The 20042-nt window shown below is 42.2% G+C and overlaps 1 protein-coding gene across 8 annotated transcripts in view; it reads right to left on the reverse strand.

Moving 5' to 3' along the window:
- The window catches only part of LOC111588728 (serine/threonine-protein kinase WNK2), a 44625-nt gene that overhangs the window by 2777 nt on the left and 21806 nt on the right, over positions 1 to 20042 (reverse strand). The window contains exons 8-29 of one of the 8 annotated variants that reach the window (XM_055012610.1): positions 17772 to 18051; positions 17571 to 17683; positions 16350 to 17237; positions 14556 to 15713; positions 13700 to 13894; positions 13464 to 13492; positions 12280 to 12619; positions 12012 to 12055; positions 10880 to 11039; positions 10660 to 10776; positions 10194 to 10364; positions 9877 to 9919; positions 9511 to 9609; positions 8294 to 9081; positions 7877 to 7934; positions 7692 to 7765; positions 6832 to 7496; positions 5355 to 5584; positions 4952 to 5176; positions 3552 to 3650; positions 853 to 897; positions 26 to 327 (exon numbers count right to left, since the gene is read on the reverse strand). In XM_055012610.1, the coding sequence (XP_054868585.1) occupies positions 26 to 327; positions 853 to 897; positions 3552 to 3650; positions 4952 to 5176; positions 5355 to 5584; positions 6832 to 7496; positions 7692 to 7765; positions 7877 to 7934; positions 8294 to 9081; positions 9511 to 9609; positions 9877 to 9919; positions 10194 to 10364; positions 10660 to 10776; positions 10880 to 11039; positions 12012 to 12055; positions 12280 to 12619; positions 13464 to 13492; positions 13700 to 13894; positions 14556 to 15713; positions 16350 to 17237; positions 17571 to 17683; positions 17772 to 18051 (6123 nt within the window). Of the gene's footprint in view, positions 1 to 25; positions 328 to 852; positions 898 to 3551; positions 3651 to 4951; positions 5177 to 5354; positions 5585 to 6831; positions 7497 to 7691; positions 7766 to 7876; positions 7935 to 8293; positions 9082 to 9510; positions 9610 to 9876; positions 9920 to 10193; positions 10365 to 10659; positions 10777 to 10879; positions 11040 to 12011; positions 12056 to 12279; positions 12620 to 13463; positions 13493 to 13697; positions 13895 to 14555; positions 15714 to 16349; positions 17238 to 17570; positions 17687 to 17771; positions 18052 to 20042 lie in introns of all 8 variants that reach the window. The other 7 variants (XM_055012609.1, XM_055012613.1, XM_055012612.1 and 4 more) reach the window with 7 other exon arrangements.

The following is a 20042-nucleotide window of genomic DNA, read 5'->3' on the forward strand; positions in this document are numbered from 1 at the left end:
GACTGCACATCTTAAATCCAAATACCTCACGTGGAACTGCTCCCATAGGTGGCGGTCTGCCTTCCAGGTCCTGCTGGCGTCTCTGCTGTTTCATCTGGTTCAGGGAGGGTCGTGGCTGACTCGCTGCCGCTACTGTCTCCTTTGTCCAGTCATCCACCAGTTTGTGAAGATCGTCCGTGAACGTGCCTCTCTTGTTGTTGCTGTTGTTGGTCTGGACCTGAGCGAGCCGTGTGATTGGTTGAGGGGAGGGTGAGGGTGTGGCAGCTGTGAGTGACGGCTGTGTCTGACTGGAGGCTGTCTGGGCTGTGGTGGTGTTGAGAGAGGACCCTGAAAAGACAAAAAAGGTCTTAAAAATCTGCCTAATTCAGAGACGACAAAAGACAACAAAAAAGATCGACTGTCAAATCAATTGGCTGCTGCATGGCAGAATTCAGGGCACTTTCAACACAATGAACCCACAATGTCACCTTCATAAAAGCATTTCAACAGTCCTAATGATTTTAATGAGGCTAGAGTAAATGTGTATACAGGTACAATTGTGACACATATTTTGCCAAGATAGCAGCCAAAGGATTACAACATACACGACTTTCATGAGTATATACAGAAAAATGAAATGTTTGATATGCAAGCAATGACACATTTCAGCAATCAAGACACGTAGGCACACTGCCATGCAAAACAAGAAACGTAAATTAATGCAAAAATCTGTAGAGTTCCCACATCTTCAAGAACTTCCACATTTCCAAGTGCCAAAACAATACAAAGAAAAAAAGTGTACAAACATAAGGACTAAAATAGTGAGGACAGAGTAAAGAAGACAGAGAGTAAGAAAGTAAATGAGATAGTTACTACTACTGCGCTCTTTGCCTAGACATAGTCGTTTCAGAGTGGACCCTATAAAAAGGTAAAACAGCACAACACAGAAACAGTTAGGCCAGGACACACTGCACACCACAAGTATGTGGACAAGCTGCTTCAAAAGCACATTCAGCTATTAAAACAATTGGGGAGAGAGAAAGAGGAAAAGGAGGAAAGGGGTTTAAAAATCAGTGAGGAGGACTGGAAGAAAGAGCCTAGGTGTTTTCTTTAAAATGAGAGATTGACTCTTAGAAAGTGTACCTAACAAGCATAGGAGAAAGCACACTTTGCCTTGGCTTGTGATGCTGCGTGTTTAGTCAGTTTCTGCAATTCTAATGACCTCACCAGGATCATATTTTATGTAGAATATAAATAAAGTGACAGTACTTTTTTTTAAAACAATACTGAGTTGGACAGAACTTGTATAAAATGCTGCCACTACCATGTCAATCGCCTCTGCACTTAAAAAGGATAACAATTTGGATTTTTTTTTCAAGATTTATTACAAATTACTGGCCCATGACTTGGTAGAGACAGACTGTTTTCTATGAAAGGAAGACTGGAAAAAAGATCCCTTTGTCGATGTGAGAATGCCTGTGAAACAAAATGTGAAACCAAAAGAAATAAAACTTAAAGAGCACATAGATACTAGCTGGAACTCATCAGAGTCAGCATTGGTAAGAAACATGCAGGTAACTCAGGAGCAGTGAAAGGAGTAAAAAAAAATAATAGTAATATTAATGATACAGCCCTTCGTATGGCGGAGCAAGTCTCCATCAGTGCCCTGCCTGGCGCCTGCACCATGCACGTCTTCTCCATCCAAACATGAGGGACGGAGAGAGCTCTCCTCTACCATAGCAAGGGGCCCTGCCTACCAGGGGAGGGTTGGGGGATTTTCTCTGTGTTAGTAAACACAGGATTGCAGACTTGGGCAAAGTGCCTCGACTTGGGGGATGTTTTACAATCAAAATTAACAGTGGATGGAGACACACAACAAATAAATAAGGTATAAACACTGTGGCATTCTCTCTCTCAGATACACATACACTTGAACCACCAGGCACAGTCTTGTTTTAGATCTGACCTCAGGCCCATGTTTGGACAGGACTAGCCATTCGCAAGCCCCGGTGTGCTTGTGGGCCCTCTTTTTTTTTTTTGTATAAAGCCAGAAGCACGGCACAAAGCAATCACATGAGGGGAAGGGGGAAATATACCCACAAATTAATAGTTATGAATGTAACTGCGATTCTGTGAGTTGTGGATGATTGCCAGAGGAAAGACTGTGTACTGATACAGGTGCTTATTACATCAAAGCTACCTGCAGCCTAGTTATTAACGACCACACACATGTATGCATAAGAGGCAGCACAGCCTTGAAATGTTTCCTTTTCAATCTTGATGCCAGCAGTCTTCAATTTGGCTCTTAAGGGTCACTCTGGATTAATAAAAAAGATTGTGGTTACTCTTTTTGTATGTACTGTTCACAGAACAGGAGCTCTACAACTGTACAACTAAGCACAACTATAAGAGAGGGGAATGCACCTCAACACAGATGGTGAGATATCTTGGAGCTGACATCAAGAAGTAGAGGAGCCTCTCTATACTTGTACAAATGGAAAAACATTTTAACTTCCAAAAATCAGCTATCATTTGGACATCAGATCTCAATTCCTGCACCAGATGCAACACATCTGAAGACATCATACAAGAGTTCCTCAGAGATAAGAGATTTTTTTAAAAGAATCTAATTTATGTTATGGTGTGAATTAATGCCAAATTTAGATATTTTCATTTTGTTTTAACAATGTGTAAACTGCAGCCTGTCGCTTCATCTTTTGCCAAACTACTACTGGAGAACACCGAAGTCAGAAAATTTGACATTCTACATACAGACATCCTAATTAATTCACTTTAAAGCAGCAATTGTGTTCAGATAATGTCTCTGTCACAGATACAGGTACTCTTGTCCTATCAGAATTCAGTGTAAACTTTTGACTCAGACAACAAATGCTTAAGAAATGCAAAATAGCAATTTAAAGCCAGGTGGCCACTTGGTATTAAATAAGGGCTGAGATTTCTGCTTCAAGAGGATACAGGTTTTTATTATGGAAGTCGTAATTGCTGAGCTCTTTTTGAAAAATGACAAGCCTGGGAATCAACAGTGCCGATATCTATCTTTAAGTGCCACAAATAAGCGTCCACAAACATCTATGCGGCAATTATAAGATCTAACAGCAGTAAAAGATTAAGGGACTTTAAGCAGTCTGAAACAAGCACAAGCTACACAGAATGGCCTGCTTCTTTGATTGGTTTTTGAAGGGCAAGAAACATTTCCTGGTTGTACAAGCCTTTTATTTTTGTAATGTGTGCCTATATTAACGAGATTCAGCTGATTTTGTATATATGAGTTTAGCATAACAACATCACTTGTGCATGTTGTAGATATCCTCTGGCGGTGAGAAAAAAGAAAAACTCATACAGAACACAAGCTTTGAGGAAAGTGTGAGTGGTAGGAATAGAAAATGGATGATGAATGTCAGGCGAGGAGGCCTTCAAGGAGGGTGAAATAAGATATCCACTGTATTATATATAAATCTATATATAAAAATGGGTTGATAGAAGAAAGAGGCAGGTTAAATAAAGAGAAGATGGAAATGAGTGAGGGGAAATAGAAAAGAACAAATACAAACAGATGGACAGAGACACAGGTCCACTGAGGAATCTAGTGCGTGGTTTGCTACTAGATTTATAGGTGACTCTCTCTGACGTTTGGTGGTAAACCGTCCAGCCTGTAAAAATGAATATAAGAGGGAAGAAGAGAAGAAACAAGAGAGACACTTTGTAAAAGTGCAAATAGACTGGGATGAGAAAACCCCACCATCAAAAGTACCAGAAAAGGACACCAAGACGGAGTGCACGATATGCAGGATCTCACTGGATTATCTGGTGATGAATGCAAAACTATTTTTAATTAGGCTGATGATGGATTATCATCTAATAATTAAATCTGAGAATAGAGTGCCTAATTAGGGGTGCTGGGAGGGTCCTGTCAGGCAAAGGTCCTGTGGAGGGTCGGTGTGGTTGCTTGGCTATTTATTTGATAGGGTCAGATATAAGTGTAGACAGTGGATACATTATCAACAGCTTTAATTTAAATGAAATGAAAAGCAGCAATAAAGTCTTCTTTATAGGTAGAATACTTGGCCGGGCATGTTCGGGTAGCATATGTGCATAATTGGGACATTTTGTAAGGAGGGATACTGCGGTCACTAAAAATTCTCTCTATTTTCATTACTAACTACATAAAACATGTTTTACCATCAGTTGTGAGGAAAGGTTATTGTGACCAACCTTTCAGTCTCGTTTTTGTACAATTGTCAAACCTTCATAGACAAATAAGCAGGATAATAATTTGGTTATATTTTGGGTAACGAAAGCCAATGAGCCACATACTTGTAATTTTAAGTAAGTTCGTAAGCAATTATAAACATGTTTTCTTACTGTTCGCACTTATCTTTTATACTGCAGATTTTAGCAAATTGAATAACTGTCCATCTTTATTGCATGTTTCAAGTTCTTGGCATGCACTGTATATCAGATCCATGTTCTTTGCCCGATCCATTTTTTCCCCAGTGCTACACTAACAAAGTATGACTTCAATTTAAAGATGTATATTTACAGGCAAAAACGTATTAATGAATAAACAGCTAAATTATTGGATGACTTTAGCTTTCAGACAATTATCAGTTATTTTTAACAGGTCTGAAATTCCACATAATTGCATCTGTATTACTTGTGGTACGTATGTTGCATATGGCCGCCTCTTTCTTCGATTTGACAAATGGTGCCAGTCTGATGAGTGGATTTACAAGTCTGTGCATCTAGCATGACAATATATGTTTTGGTTTTTTTTTTTTTTTTTTTACATTTTCCATCATTACATTAAGTATATAGTTTACAGTTGCTAAAATGAGGTGGTCCTTCATCTTTCAGTTTGCAAAATGGTGTACACAGACAATATGGACAACATTAATAATTTTAAGTCATCCGCACACACACACCAGCATGCACATGAACCTATAATGTGTACCTTGGCCAGGGCCAGCTTGGTTGGTCATTCCATCACCATGAAGCCCAGCATAGATGTTGTCTGAGGAGAAAGAGCCTTTCAAGGAACAGGGTTGCTGAGTGTGGACCTGCTCTGGGGCGGTGCTAAGCTGATTGCCAGAGCTGGAGCTGCCACTGGAGTGGGCAGAGCCATCTGACAGTACTGAGCTTTTAGCCGGGGAGCCGGATGAACTGGCACCGCTATCACCTTGGTTTAAGAAAAAAAAAAAAAGTATGAGTCAGAGTGAGCCACTCTGAATCACACACTCCTACGGTTTTCTGAACATGATGCCATTGCTGTGTTTTCCACAGACAAAAAGAATGCTCTTCCATACACACAAATCACCATGCAAACCACTTATAAACCACATTGCCAACCCACACACCTTTCCTCTCAATGCTGGTGGCGTTGAGGTTGTTTTTGAGCTGCTGCACCATCGGATTGAGCAGTTTTCCAGCTTTCAGCTTGTGTTTGCTGGCCCTGCGCCTACGACCAGTTGGGGGTGCAGCATGTAGAAGGCTGACATTGGGTGGCAGAGTTTTTCCCAGATCCTTGTACAGACTCTCAATCTCACTCCTCTGGAATGCCTGCAGCTCAGAAATCTCCTTCATGTGTCTGGTCAGAAGGGAAAAGGAGAGAACAGACAGAAATTTGCTTAAAACATTTCTGAAAGATTTCTCACAGATTGCTCGTCTTTTTCATGTTTTTTCCTTCAGTATTTTCGGCCTCATCCTTTCTACAAAACCCTCCATCATTGCACTTACAAAAATGATTCCTGCATCTTCTTCTGATGAGTGTGTAGGTTATTGAGTTAATCAAAAACCTCTGCTTGTCTTTTAGACACGAGTTGTTTTGCATCAGCAGACATACTAGCACATAATGGGAAATTACTAACTTGGATGCTTCTATATGGTCCTTAATGTTACTGACAAAGAACACTGGCTGAAATTGTGTACAAGATGTTCAGGCCACACGATGTGTCGTCTAGTCCCAAACACCAAGAGCCAAATTGTATTTGATTGGTCATGGCTATCTAATCACACCACATCAACACTGAAGTTTTTTATAAGTTCAGGAAAAGAAAATATTTAAATTTTCTAAGAACATGCTAAAACCATTTATACCTATTAAGATTCCAGTAATATTAAAGTTGGCATCTAGAAGCTAAAAATAGTAGTAAAAGCAGTGACTAACATGTTCTACTTAAGTGCATCATGTTATGAAAGCCAAATAATCTACATTGCATAGTCTTGGCAAAATTAATGACATAACTAGTACTAGTATGATCAGGTTATTGATAATTGCTAAAGAGGCCAATTATTGAAAACATTTCATGCCATTACAGACATTACTTCCAGATTCCTCAGTTGCCAGCTCAGAACAATGTTCCTACTTGTATTGTTAAGTTATGGTTTAGTAATTGTGGCACTGAGTGGTACTAAATGTTTACAAATTTAAACTGTTCTGGATAATGTTATTTTTCTGTAAGATATGTTGTGTCTGCCAAATGCTGTAAATCTGAATCAAGTCTCGCAGACATCTGACAAGTATGGAAGGAGATACACCTGCACATATGCCACCAAAGAACAGTGAATACAGCTGCAACATTTCATTTTCTGATCAGAAATTAGGTTGTTACATTTACATTTAACCAGTATCCACAAAATTCTCCCTATTTTTATTTCTAGTATTAAACCAAATACTGGATTGCAGTAAAACATGAATTTATGTTTAGAATCTTCAATAAATGCAATCCATTTTTCATTTAGAGCAGTCAAACCATGATAGCTGCAAATACATAGGAAACCACAGTAAACACACTGCTGCAGATGTAGGTGAATGCAAACGTGTAAATTATTTACTTTTCCCGAAGTTTCTGCAGTTCTTTCCTCATATCTGCATCCTCAAACTCTGAGTCATTGTCACTACTGATGTAGGATGAGTGGGCATGTCCAGCAGAAGGAGAAGGAGTGTGACCATTCATTGCCACCGGTTGTCGGCTTGGTGAATCAGAGCTCTGCTCACTTTTGCTCCTACCAGACCTGCGTAAGAAGGCAACCGCCCTCTTCATGAGGTCACTTCCACTGTGCTCAGACAGGGTGTGAGCTGGGGGAGCAGGGTGAGCTGGAGGAGGGGCTATGCTGCTGCTGTCCTCATCTGCTGAGTCAGAGTAGAGGTGAGGCGAGTGGTGATAGTGGTGATGGGTCGAAGTGTCAATGGTCTGAGCCCGGGGGATATGACGTGGGGTGGCATCAGGACTAGAAGTGGGTGTAGCCTGGTAGAAGTTTGGTGGGGCTGAGTAACGGTTACTATTGTGAGATTTGGATGTTCCTGCGTTCTCATCGTCGGCTCCAGCTGTCACAGAGGAAGTGCGCACAGCTGCACAGCCCTTTTCTGTCAGACTTGTGCTCTGGGTCTGGCTGTAAGAACCTCCAGAACCACTAGAGGGTGCTGGGGAACTGCAGGTGCTGCAGCTTGTCTTGCTTTTCTCCAAACGACAAATGACATCTGGTGGAGTTGGGATGATCTGGAAGGACGAGAAAGCCATGTTCGTAACAAAATTAGGGTCCATAAACATTACCAACTAATGCAATGTATCAGCAACAAACTGGAAACAGAACAAACAATGGCCGAAGCCATGACTTGTAATACAATTTAATTTGGCAAATGACATTTATATTGAGCAGATTTACGCATTAAGACTTTCAAAGTGGATTCTTACTTGAAAACGGCTTTTGGAGCTATATGAACTGGAGCCAGCCGTCACATCTCTTTTGTTCAAACCCCTGTTTGTGGCTAAAAAACCAGCAAAGAGAATTTCTTTTTTTTTTTTTTTTTAAAAAGCAATTTTGGAATGATTATGCATTACTAATCTGACATGGACATTGCATAAATAATGTTACCTACCTGCCACTGCAGAGTCACTTAATGCACCCACACTATCTGTGCGCTCAGGAATCTGAGGCTAACAGAGAAAAAGAGAAGTGTGTGTGTGTGTGTGGGAAGTTGCAATCATTTTAAAAGAGGCAAATTATAAAACATTACAAACACTAGATCGGTGTGGTAAGACTAACCATTATCCTCCCCTGACCTCCAGTTTGTGTGAATGAGTCAGAACCTGTTGTGTTTTTGGTTGCATGCATGCACACAAAATGAGGGGAAGAGTTCAAGATGAATAATCATGCTGCCAGCAGAAATTATGTTACCCTACCCTCTTTCTAAACACAGCACTGGCATTGCTCTTTAGAGCCAATACTCAAATCAATAGCAACCCTAACCCTAACCAGTGTATAAATACTGGCAGACACACACAGAGCATCTTACCAGTGGTTCCCCCTTCTTCTTTGTAAGTGGTCCCTCAGTGCTCTGGCCGTCTGAGACTGGAGGGGAGCCGACTCCTTCTGTGCTGGAAGCCTGGGGCTCAGATGTAGTGCTGGAGGGTTGGGAGGGAGTGTGCTCTTGGTATAACAGGTTTCTCAGCTTCTCATCCAAGGTCTTGATGGTGCGGTCAACAAACTCCACCCTGCGTGGCCCCTCACTGTCCGACTCTCCTGGCCCCCCACTCTGCTGTTGGCTGGACGACTGGGAGTTCTGCGAGGTCTGATGTGCTGGACTCTGGGGCTGGGAGGTCACTGCCCCAGGCTGCATGGGTGTGGCATAGGGTTGCTGCAGGACCACAGACTGATGGGAGGCCAGCTGTGGGGGTAGTTCTCCAGTTGGGCTGGCCTTTTGAACTGGTTGATTAGTCTGAGATGAGACCAAACCACCAGCTGCTACTTTATCAAAGGCATTCACATCCAGAGAGACAGGTGGCACAATAGCGCAGCATGGCATATCTGTGACCATAGAGACAGCAGAAATGCAAGGTTCTTCCACAGGAAGGGAGTTTTGATGGCTCATGCCACCAGCAGCATGGGCATGTTTATTTACACAGGGCTGGGTCTGCTGGACCCGGGGTTTGCCAGTGATTTGGTCCGAAGGCTGCACTGAAGTCTGAGCTGCAGTGGGCAGAGAAGAGGACGGGCTTTGAGAAGATAAAGATGCGACTGGGGTAGTCACTGCAGCTGTGTTGCTGTTGGGCCTGACTGACAATGAGCCAGACTTTTCAGATTCTGGAGAAATAAAGAGATCAGAGTTAATTAGGAGGAGAACAGATTGGGAGTTAAACAGCCAAAGCTGTGAAGAAGAGGAGCTAGGTCCTGTGGGTGCCAGAGTGTTACATCACTGCTCGTCTTCCCCCCATCAGGCTCTGTCAGCTGGAGTATAAATCCTGCCCTTCATTTCTGCCTAGAACCACTGCAGAAGCACACTTATATAACTGACCCCAGCGGCTGAACTGTGCAGATGCACACTCGAATGCATGTGCAGCGTTTTAAGTAACAACAGCAGCAAGTACAACACAAACATTTAGGTTGATTTTTTAGAAAATATTATTAATGTAAAAAAAAAACAAAAACACAGGATTGCAGACTTGGGCAGTAATAAAACTGAGGACATGACAAAAATAAATAGCCATGAATGGTTTTGAGTGTGCAGCTTACCCTGGGTTGCAGAGGAGTGTGATGTAGTATTCTCTTTGTCAGGCATAGGTGTTTCAGCCACAGGGCAGATGATAAACCAGCGCTTGCCAGTGTGGAGGACTGTCAAGTACAGAGACACAAACTCATACATCCAGATCTATGTTAAAATACATTCATGCATACATGAAGAGAAGAGCTAAAGGTACTTTAAAATGAATTTGAAAGCAATATTTACAAAGTTTATTATCAAGTCATTCTCCATCCAATACAACATTAAAATAGAATTCTTGAGATGACAGCTGTAAATCAAAGTAGCTGAGCCTGGGCTGAACTACAACTCAAAAGCTTAAGTGAAAAGATGAGTTTCAGATGGTCAAAAAGCCTTACCATTTTGTTGGTACACAAGCTGTGGGGTGCTGGGAGCAGAAGCCTTCAAAAAAAAAGGAAAGATTACTAAAGAGATATGAAGAATGCGCATTAATTTAATAGAGACTTAAAAGGTTTCCCCTAACAAGCCAAAAAAGCTATACCTCTGAAATAAATTTAGTTAGATCAAAACATTACATCAGCAAGACTGGTATTTTTGGCAGCATTGCATCCAAAGTCATCTTGAGAGTGCTGTCAGGATGATGTACCCAAGGCAGCGGCACTCACAGACAGACTGCATCACTGCATCTACAAACTGTCAACAGTTCCTTTCTCACCTCTGTTCCCAATATACCAGCTCCTTCACTCTGTTTGGGGCTGCAACCCTGGTCAGAGTTCCTCTCACCCTCTGTGTCCTCACTCAGCATGTCCTCAGCCTTGTCTACAATGTCTTTCAGTTGCTCAATGAAGACTTCTTTCTCCAGAGGCAGAATGAAATCATTCTCAACCTGAAGAAATCAAAGGTCTTATCTTAACAAGCAATATTTAACACCCAAGCAGTTATGTCATTAAATATTAATCTGACTATCTATAAATATGCCTAATATGAATAGTTGAGATTGGAGGAGAGAGAAAGAGCAAGACAGATGTGAGAATTTTTGCTGCATTGCAGCTGAAAATAGCAAACAGGGAGTTTCAGGTCTCTGAAGCCATAAGGAAATATTTGGACCATGAATAGCTTACAAGACACTACAAAAACCTTTTGCATCAATTGAATTCGCAGTAACTTTGCCTTCTAAATACCATGTATGTAGCAATCTCTTCGGGTGCATCTCCATCCAGGTCAAATTTGAAAGTGACCATTTTATGGTTATGAGTTTCCAGCTGACACTCTACCATCTTATCCCCAGTGTTACACACCTGCCACAAAAGCAAATACAATACATATATTGTCCGTGTTCAATTCTTTTAACATGGGCTTAAAGAAATATGCTTCTTGCTAGAATATGTTTTGTCTACTTACATTGAGCATGCTAAGCTTTGGTCTGTTAATCTTCTCTTGCCGAGAACGAGTGCGTGTGGATCTGCGATGATGTTTGCGGACTTTGCTGTCACCTTTACCTCCATGTGTCCCTTCATAACCATCACTCATCTCCTTTCCTGATGTGGCATCAGAGTTGACACTGGGTTTGGGGATGAAAAGAAGTTAAACTAATCATTACAAACACAGTGTTATTTCATGATTCAAATGTATCCATAGTTGTACTCAATATTTAACATAAACAAGCAACTTAGATGCACACAAAGTTTTGATAAATAACCATGAATTACGTTGTGAAATTTAAAACACAAGAAGCTCTATCATCACACAATAGAGATATTGTACTGGCAATTGGAAGAGGACAACAGTCTTTACCATCTCTGATGCTTTTGAAAGGGTTTTGTAAAACTTCCCCTGCAGCCTGTTCTGGAATGCCTGGAGGATTCGGCAAAAGCCTAACTCATCAGCTACGGGTAACACTAAACTTTGTATGAGCTTAATGAGGATATAGATCTGTAGGGGACTAGCTATCAGCTATCTGGTATAAAAGAATGTAACTTTAAAATAAGTTTTTGTTGGTCACAATGTCATGAGCAATTCAAAGATGCCATTAAAGTGTTAACCAGAGTGCACTGCAGTTTTAGACATGTTTGTGTCTAAGTAAAGAGCTGTCCTTTTTCAACACTACAACAAACTACTACTAGTTTTACATTACACAACAAATAGAATGCCAGCAGCACACTAAAAAGAGAGAGAAAAAAAAGTCTCTGCCTTGTGAAGTTCAAATCAAAACAGCAAAAGCAATGTAACCAACCAGTGGTTACAAGTAGCACTTTGCAGAGCTTTGGTGTGGCTACTATACCACATCAGTGTAAACCACAGACCTTTCGAATATTTTAGTCTGGACTAATAGTGGTCCAAAGAATATTAAAAACCATGTGCATTATGTCAACATTCATGTCACTGCTTATCAGGCAGGATGTTCCGCCAGGGTTTAGCGCACATTTAACATCCCCTAAAACTTTCTGAGATTACTCTAATTCAATATGCATTCTTCAAATCGCAATCACCAACTTGTCAGCTTAAAGACAGCTAAGGGGAAATAAGCTAGTACCTGTCATAGCTTTGTCCTCCAGTGTGTTTCTCTGCACCTTGATCCTACAGATGACAAAAACCAAGAGATAAACAACCAAGGAAAAATATGGAATAATGGAGAGCATTACATGGTCCAGATATTTTATATTAGACATTTTGAAAGTGAATTGAAGGGAAATACATGTCAGTAGCCTGGTGTCTATGTTAACCAAAGCTAAAAAAGAATATTAGACAAAGAATACGTTATAAGGACACAAAAAGTGTTTAACTGAATAGTGTGTCCATACCTCAGTGTTCATCTCTGTTGGAGCCTGACCAGCAGCTCCTGTATGAGTACTGAGTGGTTTCTGCTGAGTCAAACTGGAACTGGCAGACCCAGATGATGTTCTCTGAGAATCAGAGGACTGCAGCACAGGAATTTGGCTTTGAACCCGACTCTGGGGTTGGGCCTGTGGGGGCAGCTGGCACGGGCTTTTGTTGTCCAGCTGGGAAGCCGTTGTGCCTGTGCCCAGGTCTGTCCCGTTGAGCACAGGTGAGGAAAAGGTTGCAGGTTGTGTGAGCTGAGCAGGCTGGACTGGTTGAGTACAGGAGACAAGCTCAGGATGACTGGTCTGGGCCTGCTGAGGAACCCGTTATAAAAGAGAAACAACACATTCGTATTACTAATGTCCATAATGAACCTGATCCTTCATCCCACATAGGTGTTTGGAAATTTTTAAATGTGTACTTGGCTGTTGTGACTTTTCTTAAAAAAGAATTTCTTCCAAAATATTCTACAGGATTTCCATCTATGTACAGTAATTGCAATATCTTCTATCAGCAAAGACTTCACTCATTTCTGTCTTCTGGGATATTTGGCTAATATGAGTGTAACATATTCACACATTCATTACATTCCGCAGAGCTACTCTAAAAACAAATCTAAAAAACAATCACAAAAAACAATCTGATAGAGATCATCACAATCTCATGTTTACTTCAGTAAAAACACCCTTCATATACACACTTAAATTTCAGTTCACACCTTCTTAGTAAACATATGTGCTCCATTGCAGCTGTGATAATTACCTGTATCAGTGGCTTAGTGCTGCCATTTATGGAAGGGTGTGTGTTCTGACACGGGGCAGTGTGTGTGTGTATGGGGTGGGAGCTTAGTGCTGATATAAATGCAGGTTGCGCATGACAAGTCTCAGCCCTAGCAGTCTGCTGCAGAACAGCAGGGGGTTGGCGTTGTGGGGAGGTGGGTTCCACCTTACCCAGCACAAGTGAGGGGGAAGGTATGAGGGACACTGGGATAGGTGAAACTAATGCGTTTTCAATGTGCAAGGGAGAGAGGGGCGAGACAGACGGGGTTACAGGGAGAGCATGTCCAGGAGAAAGGAAGATGTGATTAAGAGAAGAGGAGATTGAAGGTTGAGGAGCAGTGCAGGAGTGAGGGTAGGAGGATTCACAGTCAGTCACAGCTGGCATCACCTGGACTGTGGGATACTGTGAAGGAAACTGAAGAGAAAAGGAAAAAACAAGAAACAGAAGAAAATCAAAGTCTAGAGAAAAAAGTATCAAACATAGGAGGAAGATGCACCAAAACAACTTGCATCAAGTCAATATTGTTATTGGCCTTTAAATATAATGCAGGATAGAAAATTTGCTCAGACTCATAACAACTTACACTCAAGAAAAATGAAGGGGATAACAGATTGACAATACCTGGGACTTGTGTGATGGTGGGAGTGAGGTTGAAATCTGCAGCGGTTGCAGTTGTTGGTGGACAGTTGTCTGATTCAGTAACTGTTGAGGAAGAAGGGCCTGTTCTGGAACACTGGAAGCTGACTGGCTGATATTCTGCCCATGGCCCTGTCCATCTTGTCTATGCTGTGAAATGATCTGACCAGAAGGTATATTCTACCAAACAAAAACACAAACAAAAAGAAGGGAGGAACTTCAATGATGGCAGGGATTACACTTTCATCCCTCAGTTTGTAAATCTGTATTTCCTGCTATTGACCCAGTTCAGAGTAGCTCACATTTTCCATCCTCTCCCTATGTCTGGAATCGCTCAGAATCTTCTGCACACACTGAAGCACTTTTTACCACAAAACAGAGCAAGTCTAGAAGGGCTGGCGGATACAGCAGCTAAAACCACTGTTATTGTTTTCATTACGGTTTCCATTATCTCTCTGTTGGCTGATATCCGAGGAAACTCCTGTTTATTGGACTGCTCATTTTTCATTCATCTACTGTCCACCTATGCAGCTGTTTACAATTCAGCTGCACCAAATCAAGACCAGACATGATAAATTAGGTAGTATGAAAACTACAAGTTGTGTACATATCTACCATGTTAACTCAATTATTTTCTTAGTCCCACAGTGACACATTGTGTGAAGACAAAGGTGTCCTACTGAGTCTAGGAAAGCAGTGATGCAAAGATATGACTGAAACTGATGAAAAATAAAGACAGGCTGAGGGGCCAGAGGAGGAAAACAAGCAAAATTCATAAATGGGACACTAGGTATGCTACTCTAGAATGAACTGTATAGTAATCACTGACTTTTACACTCACCTGTTGGGTAGTATGTGCAGCCTGGCTTTGCTGGGAAGAATTGGGAAGGTTCTGATGAGTCACTACCCGGTTAGCTCCTCCATAATTCTCTGGGGCAGCAACAGACTGTGCAGTTAGGTACTGACTCTGACTTGGAGCATTCTGATGGTGGGCAGACTGCGCATGGCTCTGAGAGACAGCATCTGGTGCACCTGCAGCAGGGTAACTCTGATGTTTGGCTGCAGCTTGGGTGGCTGTGGGATGGGGCTGATACTGAGATACATCCTGACTCTGTTGTGGAATCACTGTCTGCATGGCTGTTTGACTGTGCTGCTGTAGTGGTGGGGTTTGTACTTGTTGCTGTGTAGAACAATGAAAACTTTGAGACTGGAGGGTAGGCTGTTGTGCCATTTGTTGGTGTATGGTATGCATGGTTTCTTGGCAATGCTGGAGTTGAGGCTGAATATACGCATGACCGGCATTTTGCACATGTTGGACACTGGATTGTGTATTTTGTTGTAAGGGCTGTTGGTGCTCTTGCTGAATGGACATTTGCTGACTGTAAAGTGCTGGTGTGGAGGAGCTTTGACCAGGCTGCTGACTGGGCAGTTTGACTGTGGCTTGGACCTGCTGCAGTGCGCTGGGAGCTTGTGCAGGTTGACACTGAACTGTGGCTGCCATAATTGGAGTTACAGATGCAAGAGGGCAGCTTTGTGCTGGCTGCTGGGCTGGCAGGGTGTTCGCTGCATTCTGTTGTTTGACTGATGCACGATATCCTGATGCAGACAGAGCCTCTTCTTGAGCTGGGGCCACAGAGTTTTGGCAAGTTTGCTGGATTTGCAAAGGATAAGTCAAAGAGCTTGTAGTTGCTGCCTGTTGCTGGCCTGGTGTTTGGTAGCTCTGTGCCACATGTTGTGGCATAGCTGATGCTGCAATACCTGCTGCAGCTTGGGTTTGCTGCACACTTTGAGGTGTGTAGCTAGAAGCACTGGCTGCATGCTGGATGTTGACTGAACATAGACTGGCTGGAGCTGGTGTTGCAGCACTGGGTTGACCAGCATATGGAGCAGCAGGGTAGCTGTGCCCAGGTTGGAGGTACTGCGGTGGTGTGTTCACTGCTGTGCTGGAGGAGGGCAGCCCCTGGAGAGAGGGTTGATTCTGGTGACCTACAGAACTGGCCTGAGGATACACATGACAGAAATTCAAGTTAATCTCTCTTGGGAGTGAATTTTCTAGTCAATATTAAATCCAAAAAGCTAATAAGTGTGCCAGTTACATTAGGTTATACAGGATGCAAGCATAATGAGAGGATGAGGGATAACAATAAGTTAATGAAACAACATTTCAACAATGAAAAGGCACTGACAGGTGTGAGCTAAAGCAAGGACACAATAAAGAAATAGTAGGAGAGACAAAGAGGATGGAAATCAGACAGCCACCATTTTTCCTTCAATTAGAGACCATCTACCCTTGGCAACCAAAGAGGAAGACGGCTGTTGCACTGGGCTAGTAAAGCAGAAAGGGAAATGTTAACATCTAGGTCAGTTGTAGAAGGGATCAGTTCAGGTTAATCAGCAGGGACATATAATCTGTTAGAAGTTGCACTATTATCCTTTGACAGCAGCAAGCTAATGATTTTTAAGACGCTGGTCAGCACTGAAGACCTATGAAAGCAGCAAGAGTTAAGCAGTAGGCAGGAGATCAGACCAGCCCCATGCAGAATAATGTTATACCTCCTACAGGCTGGAAGAAGTCTGTTAATCAGGTGCTGGCCCCATTACAGGAAACTAAAGCTTGTTTGCTACTGTGACCTACCACTCCCACAGCCCTGGTAACTTGCTGCTCTGCGGCACAGTATTTGTCCTCACACTCCTGGAGAGGTTCTTGGTCCCCAACCAAACTGCAAAACTGGACAGGACTCTTAAGGCCACAGATATCATTGCTGCCGGCAAGTCTGTGGGTAGCTGAGGAGGGCAGCATTGAGGTTTGGGTGGGTGTAGTGTGACAAGGGGCTGCCTTGCGGCCGATTATATTAAACAGGGACTGCTGCAGCAGTGAGAAATTTGAATAGTCATTTGAAACTTTTGGGTGTCCTTTTGGATGGTGTCTAAAGTCACAAGGACAGTGGTGTGTTGGTGTGACAATGGAATACCGGCGATGGCTCCCATCTTGTGATTTCAACAGAAGCAAAGAGAGGCAGGCCTGGCACATGGTACCTCTATGCATTGTCAAATGGTGATTATGATGAGAAGTTAGGCTCAAAAGACTACCCAGGTCAGAGTGTCTGCGTCCACCTGCCGCAGGCAAGGTTAAGTTCTCACTGATGGCCTCTGATGGCGAGCTGATGCTGGTATCGCTAAGGCGTCGATACTCAGAAGGTGACAAGACAGGAGTGACTTTTAGCACTGGCAGAGCAGCCTGGGTGGGAAACCCATCCTTAGCCTCTGAGTGAAGCTCAGCAGGGCTGAGTTCCAACTGGTTCTCTGGTACCGTGGGGGTGGGACTAATTGATCTCTGAGACTGAATGAGGGCATGGAGTTGAGCAATGTGGTTTGCCCTTTGAGTGTCAATAACAGGGGCACTTCCCCTCCGGCCTGCAGCTCCCAATTGAGTCCTGAGCTCTGGACTCAATGCTGTCCCCCGCAATTCACTCTTTCCACAGGAGTGAGGTCGATCTGTCAGATAAGGGCTACTGCTCTGGCACTGATCAAGGAACAACCCAAAAGCAAAACACAAGTTACTCATAATGAACACAACATAACCCCAAAGAAATGCGCTACGTGATGAAATGAGGACCAACAAACTTGTTTGCATGGGTGCACAAAGATATGAAAAATACATATGCATGGAATGTGCACAGCTGTGACTGATCTGTATATGTCCACATGTGTATGCATGTTGATGCTTGTAAGCGTGTGAATACAGTGCTTGTTCTCAGGTCTGAGGTCGTGTGAGCAATGACTGGTTTCAAAGAGTGTGTATTTTATATCTCTGAATGTACATGTCCACCAGGGTGTTTAAGCTTCTGATACAGACCTGCTGTGTTGCCATAGTAATAGGCTCCAGCAGGGACTGGTAGAGGACACTCTGCTGGCTGCTGTGGGAGTCTGAGTACACAGTGGAGCCCATGCCACTATCAAGTGTGCCGTCTGCTGTAGAAACACAAATCCTGCACTCATAAAAAAGTCCAAGATTAAATCAAAGTGTCACTGAGTGGACAAGAACACAATTTCTTACATGTCACTGAGGTGGCACTGGCTGGTAGTTTATGCAGCCTGTTGTGCTGGTCTGCCTCTGGCTCTTCTGGTTCCAGCAGAAGGGGCTGTCCTATATGTGGAGCCCCAGCAGTGGTACCCTGAGATGGTGTCATCTGGAGCCTGTGTCCTCCATCACCCTGATTCATTGGAACTGCAGCAGACGCTGTTCTCTCTCTTCTCCATTTGATCAGTGCCACACGATCCCTGATCGACTTTCCCACAGTTTTTGCATCACTCTCGTGGAAGAAGCCAGACTCCACCTGACAAAGAAAAGGGAAGAGCATGACTTCCAGGATATTTTTAGCGTTGAGCATGTGAGCAGAGAGAGGGTGCATTAAAAAGGGGAGTGTGTGAGGCAGACAGAAAGAGCAAGAAAAGGAAGGAATAGAAAATCTATTTTAAGGGGATCAGAGCAGTGGGGAATCATTCCCTTTGTTAGCAGCTTGGTTCATTGCTCACAATAGAACTGTCTGGACTGTTACATCTGCAAAATAAAGATAAAGGCACAATGCATAGAACACCTGTATGCAAAATTTAAATAAAGACTATATTTTTGTCTCAAAGCCAAAACAAATTTCAAACTGGCTCTTGAGCTGAACAAGTTCATATTTTTTTGCAATACAAAATCAGTAAAGCAGATATTTTGGACATATTGAAACTAAATCTATTTAAATTAATCATGTTTATCCTTTAACTGTGCAGCACAAAACACAGTATGCTGTTAAAGGTCACTTAAACATAAAGCAAAGTATCAAGGTATTTTCAGCACAAATGTAAGACTGAATGATCAGGAAAAATGGTCTAGGATTGTCAATGTAGAAAAAAAATTAGACATTTCATGTTCCCTGTCTGTAGAGAAATATTAGACCTAATAACGAGTGGTGTGACAGGCAAGCTTGCTGGTCAGATGATCTCTGTGCTGTTGGTCCACGTCTGCTTTCATCCTAAGGTGATTGTAACACAGAGTCTTAATTTTTTTTTCAGATTCCCAACTTGTTCAAGGCCTCACAGACAAATGGAGGGGAAGAGAGCAGACAAGAAATGGAGAAGATGTCAGGAAAAGAGAGGGGAACACTGAAAATGAAGGCACTGTTTTAAACACTAGACTAGGCCCTGCAAGCTAGACATGTCACTGTAACTGGATCAGCTAGTTGAATATCTGAATCTGATCTAATCTGAGATAGAACAAAAATGACTAAAATGAGTATTTAGAACCCTCACTTGACACAGCCCCTAAATGTCTGACTTTCACTCCTAAATTCAAATGTAGTATACAAGCACGTATTACACGCTTCATTTTATTCGATATTGCACAAATACAGTGCCATGAAAAAGTGGTTCCTCCTGACAGAAATCTTCTATTTTTGGATATTTCTCACATATAAATGTTCCAGATCATTAAACTAATATTTCCATTTATTGAATATTAGATAGAGATAACTCATAACCCACAAAACACAGAATGCGGTTTTAAAATGATGAGTCATTAAAGATTTATTGAAAATCTTATATCACTCGTGAAAAAGTAATTGCCCCCTAAACCTAATAACTGGTTTTCCACTCGTGGCAGCAACAACTGCAGTTAAATGTTTATGATAGCCTGTTGGCAGTTTTTCACATCGCCATGGAGGAACTTTGGCTCACTCTTCTCTGCAGGATAGTTTTAATTCGGTCACATTAGATGGTTTATGAGCACAAACTGCTCTTTTAAGGTCTTGCCACTGCATGTCAATTGGATTAAAGTCCGGATTTTGACTCAATCACTTCAAAACCTTAATTTTGTTCTTTTAGAGCGACTCAGAGGTGGACTTGCTTGTGTCCTTAAGGTCATTGTCACACTGTATAACCCATGTGTGCTTGAGCTTTAGGTTGGTTTGCTGGAGTCCCAGAGCCTTAGTAATGGCTTTGTAATCTTTTTCAGACTGATAAATGTCAAGAACTTTGTTTTGCATCTGGTCTTGAATTTCCTGAGAACTGGGTGTCATGTGCTGCCTTTTGAGACCCTACAGCTACTTCACATTGCCAGACAGGTTCTATTATACTGTGATGATAATATGAATACTATGATGTTTAGGTTCAACAAGACTGGCAGTAATCGTATGCAAGTGTGGCTGGTGAAATCGAACGCAATTACCAAATGAATTTGGTAGCTAAGGGTGCAATTACTTTTTCACAAAGGTCAAGATGGGCTAGACAGCATTTTTTTCTTCAAAAAATAAAATGATCATGTAAAAACTGCATTTTTTGTTTT

The sequence above is a fragment of the Amphiprion ocellaris genome, chromosome 8 (genome assembly GCF_022539595.1).
Source record: "Amphiprion ocellaris isolate individual 3 ecotype Okinawa chromosome 8, ASM2253959v1, whole genome shotgun sequence".
NCBI classification, from domain to species: domain Eukaryota; kingdom Metazoa; phylum Chordata; class Actinopteri; family Pomacentridae; genus Amphiprion; species Amphiprion ocellaris.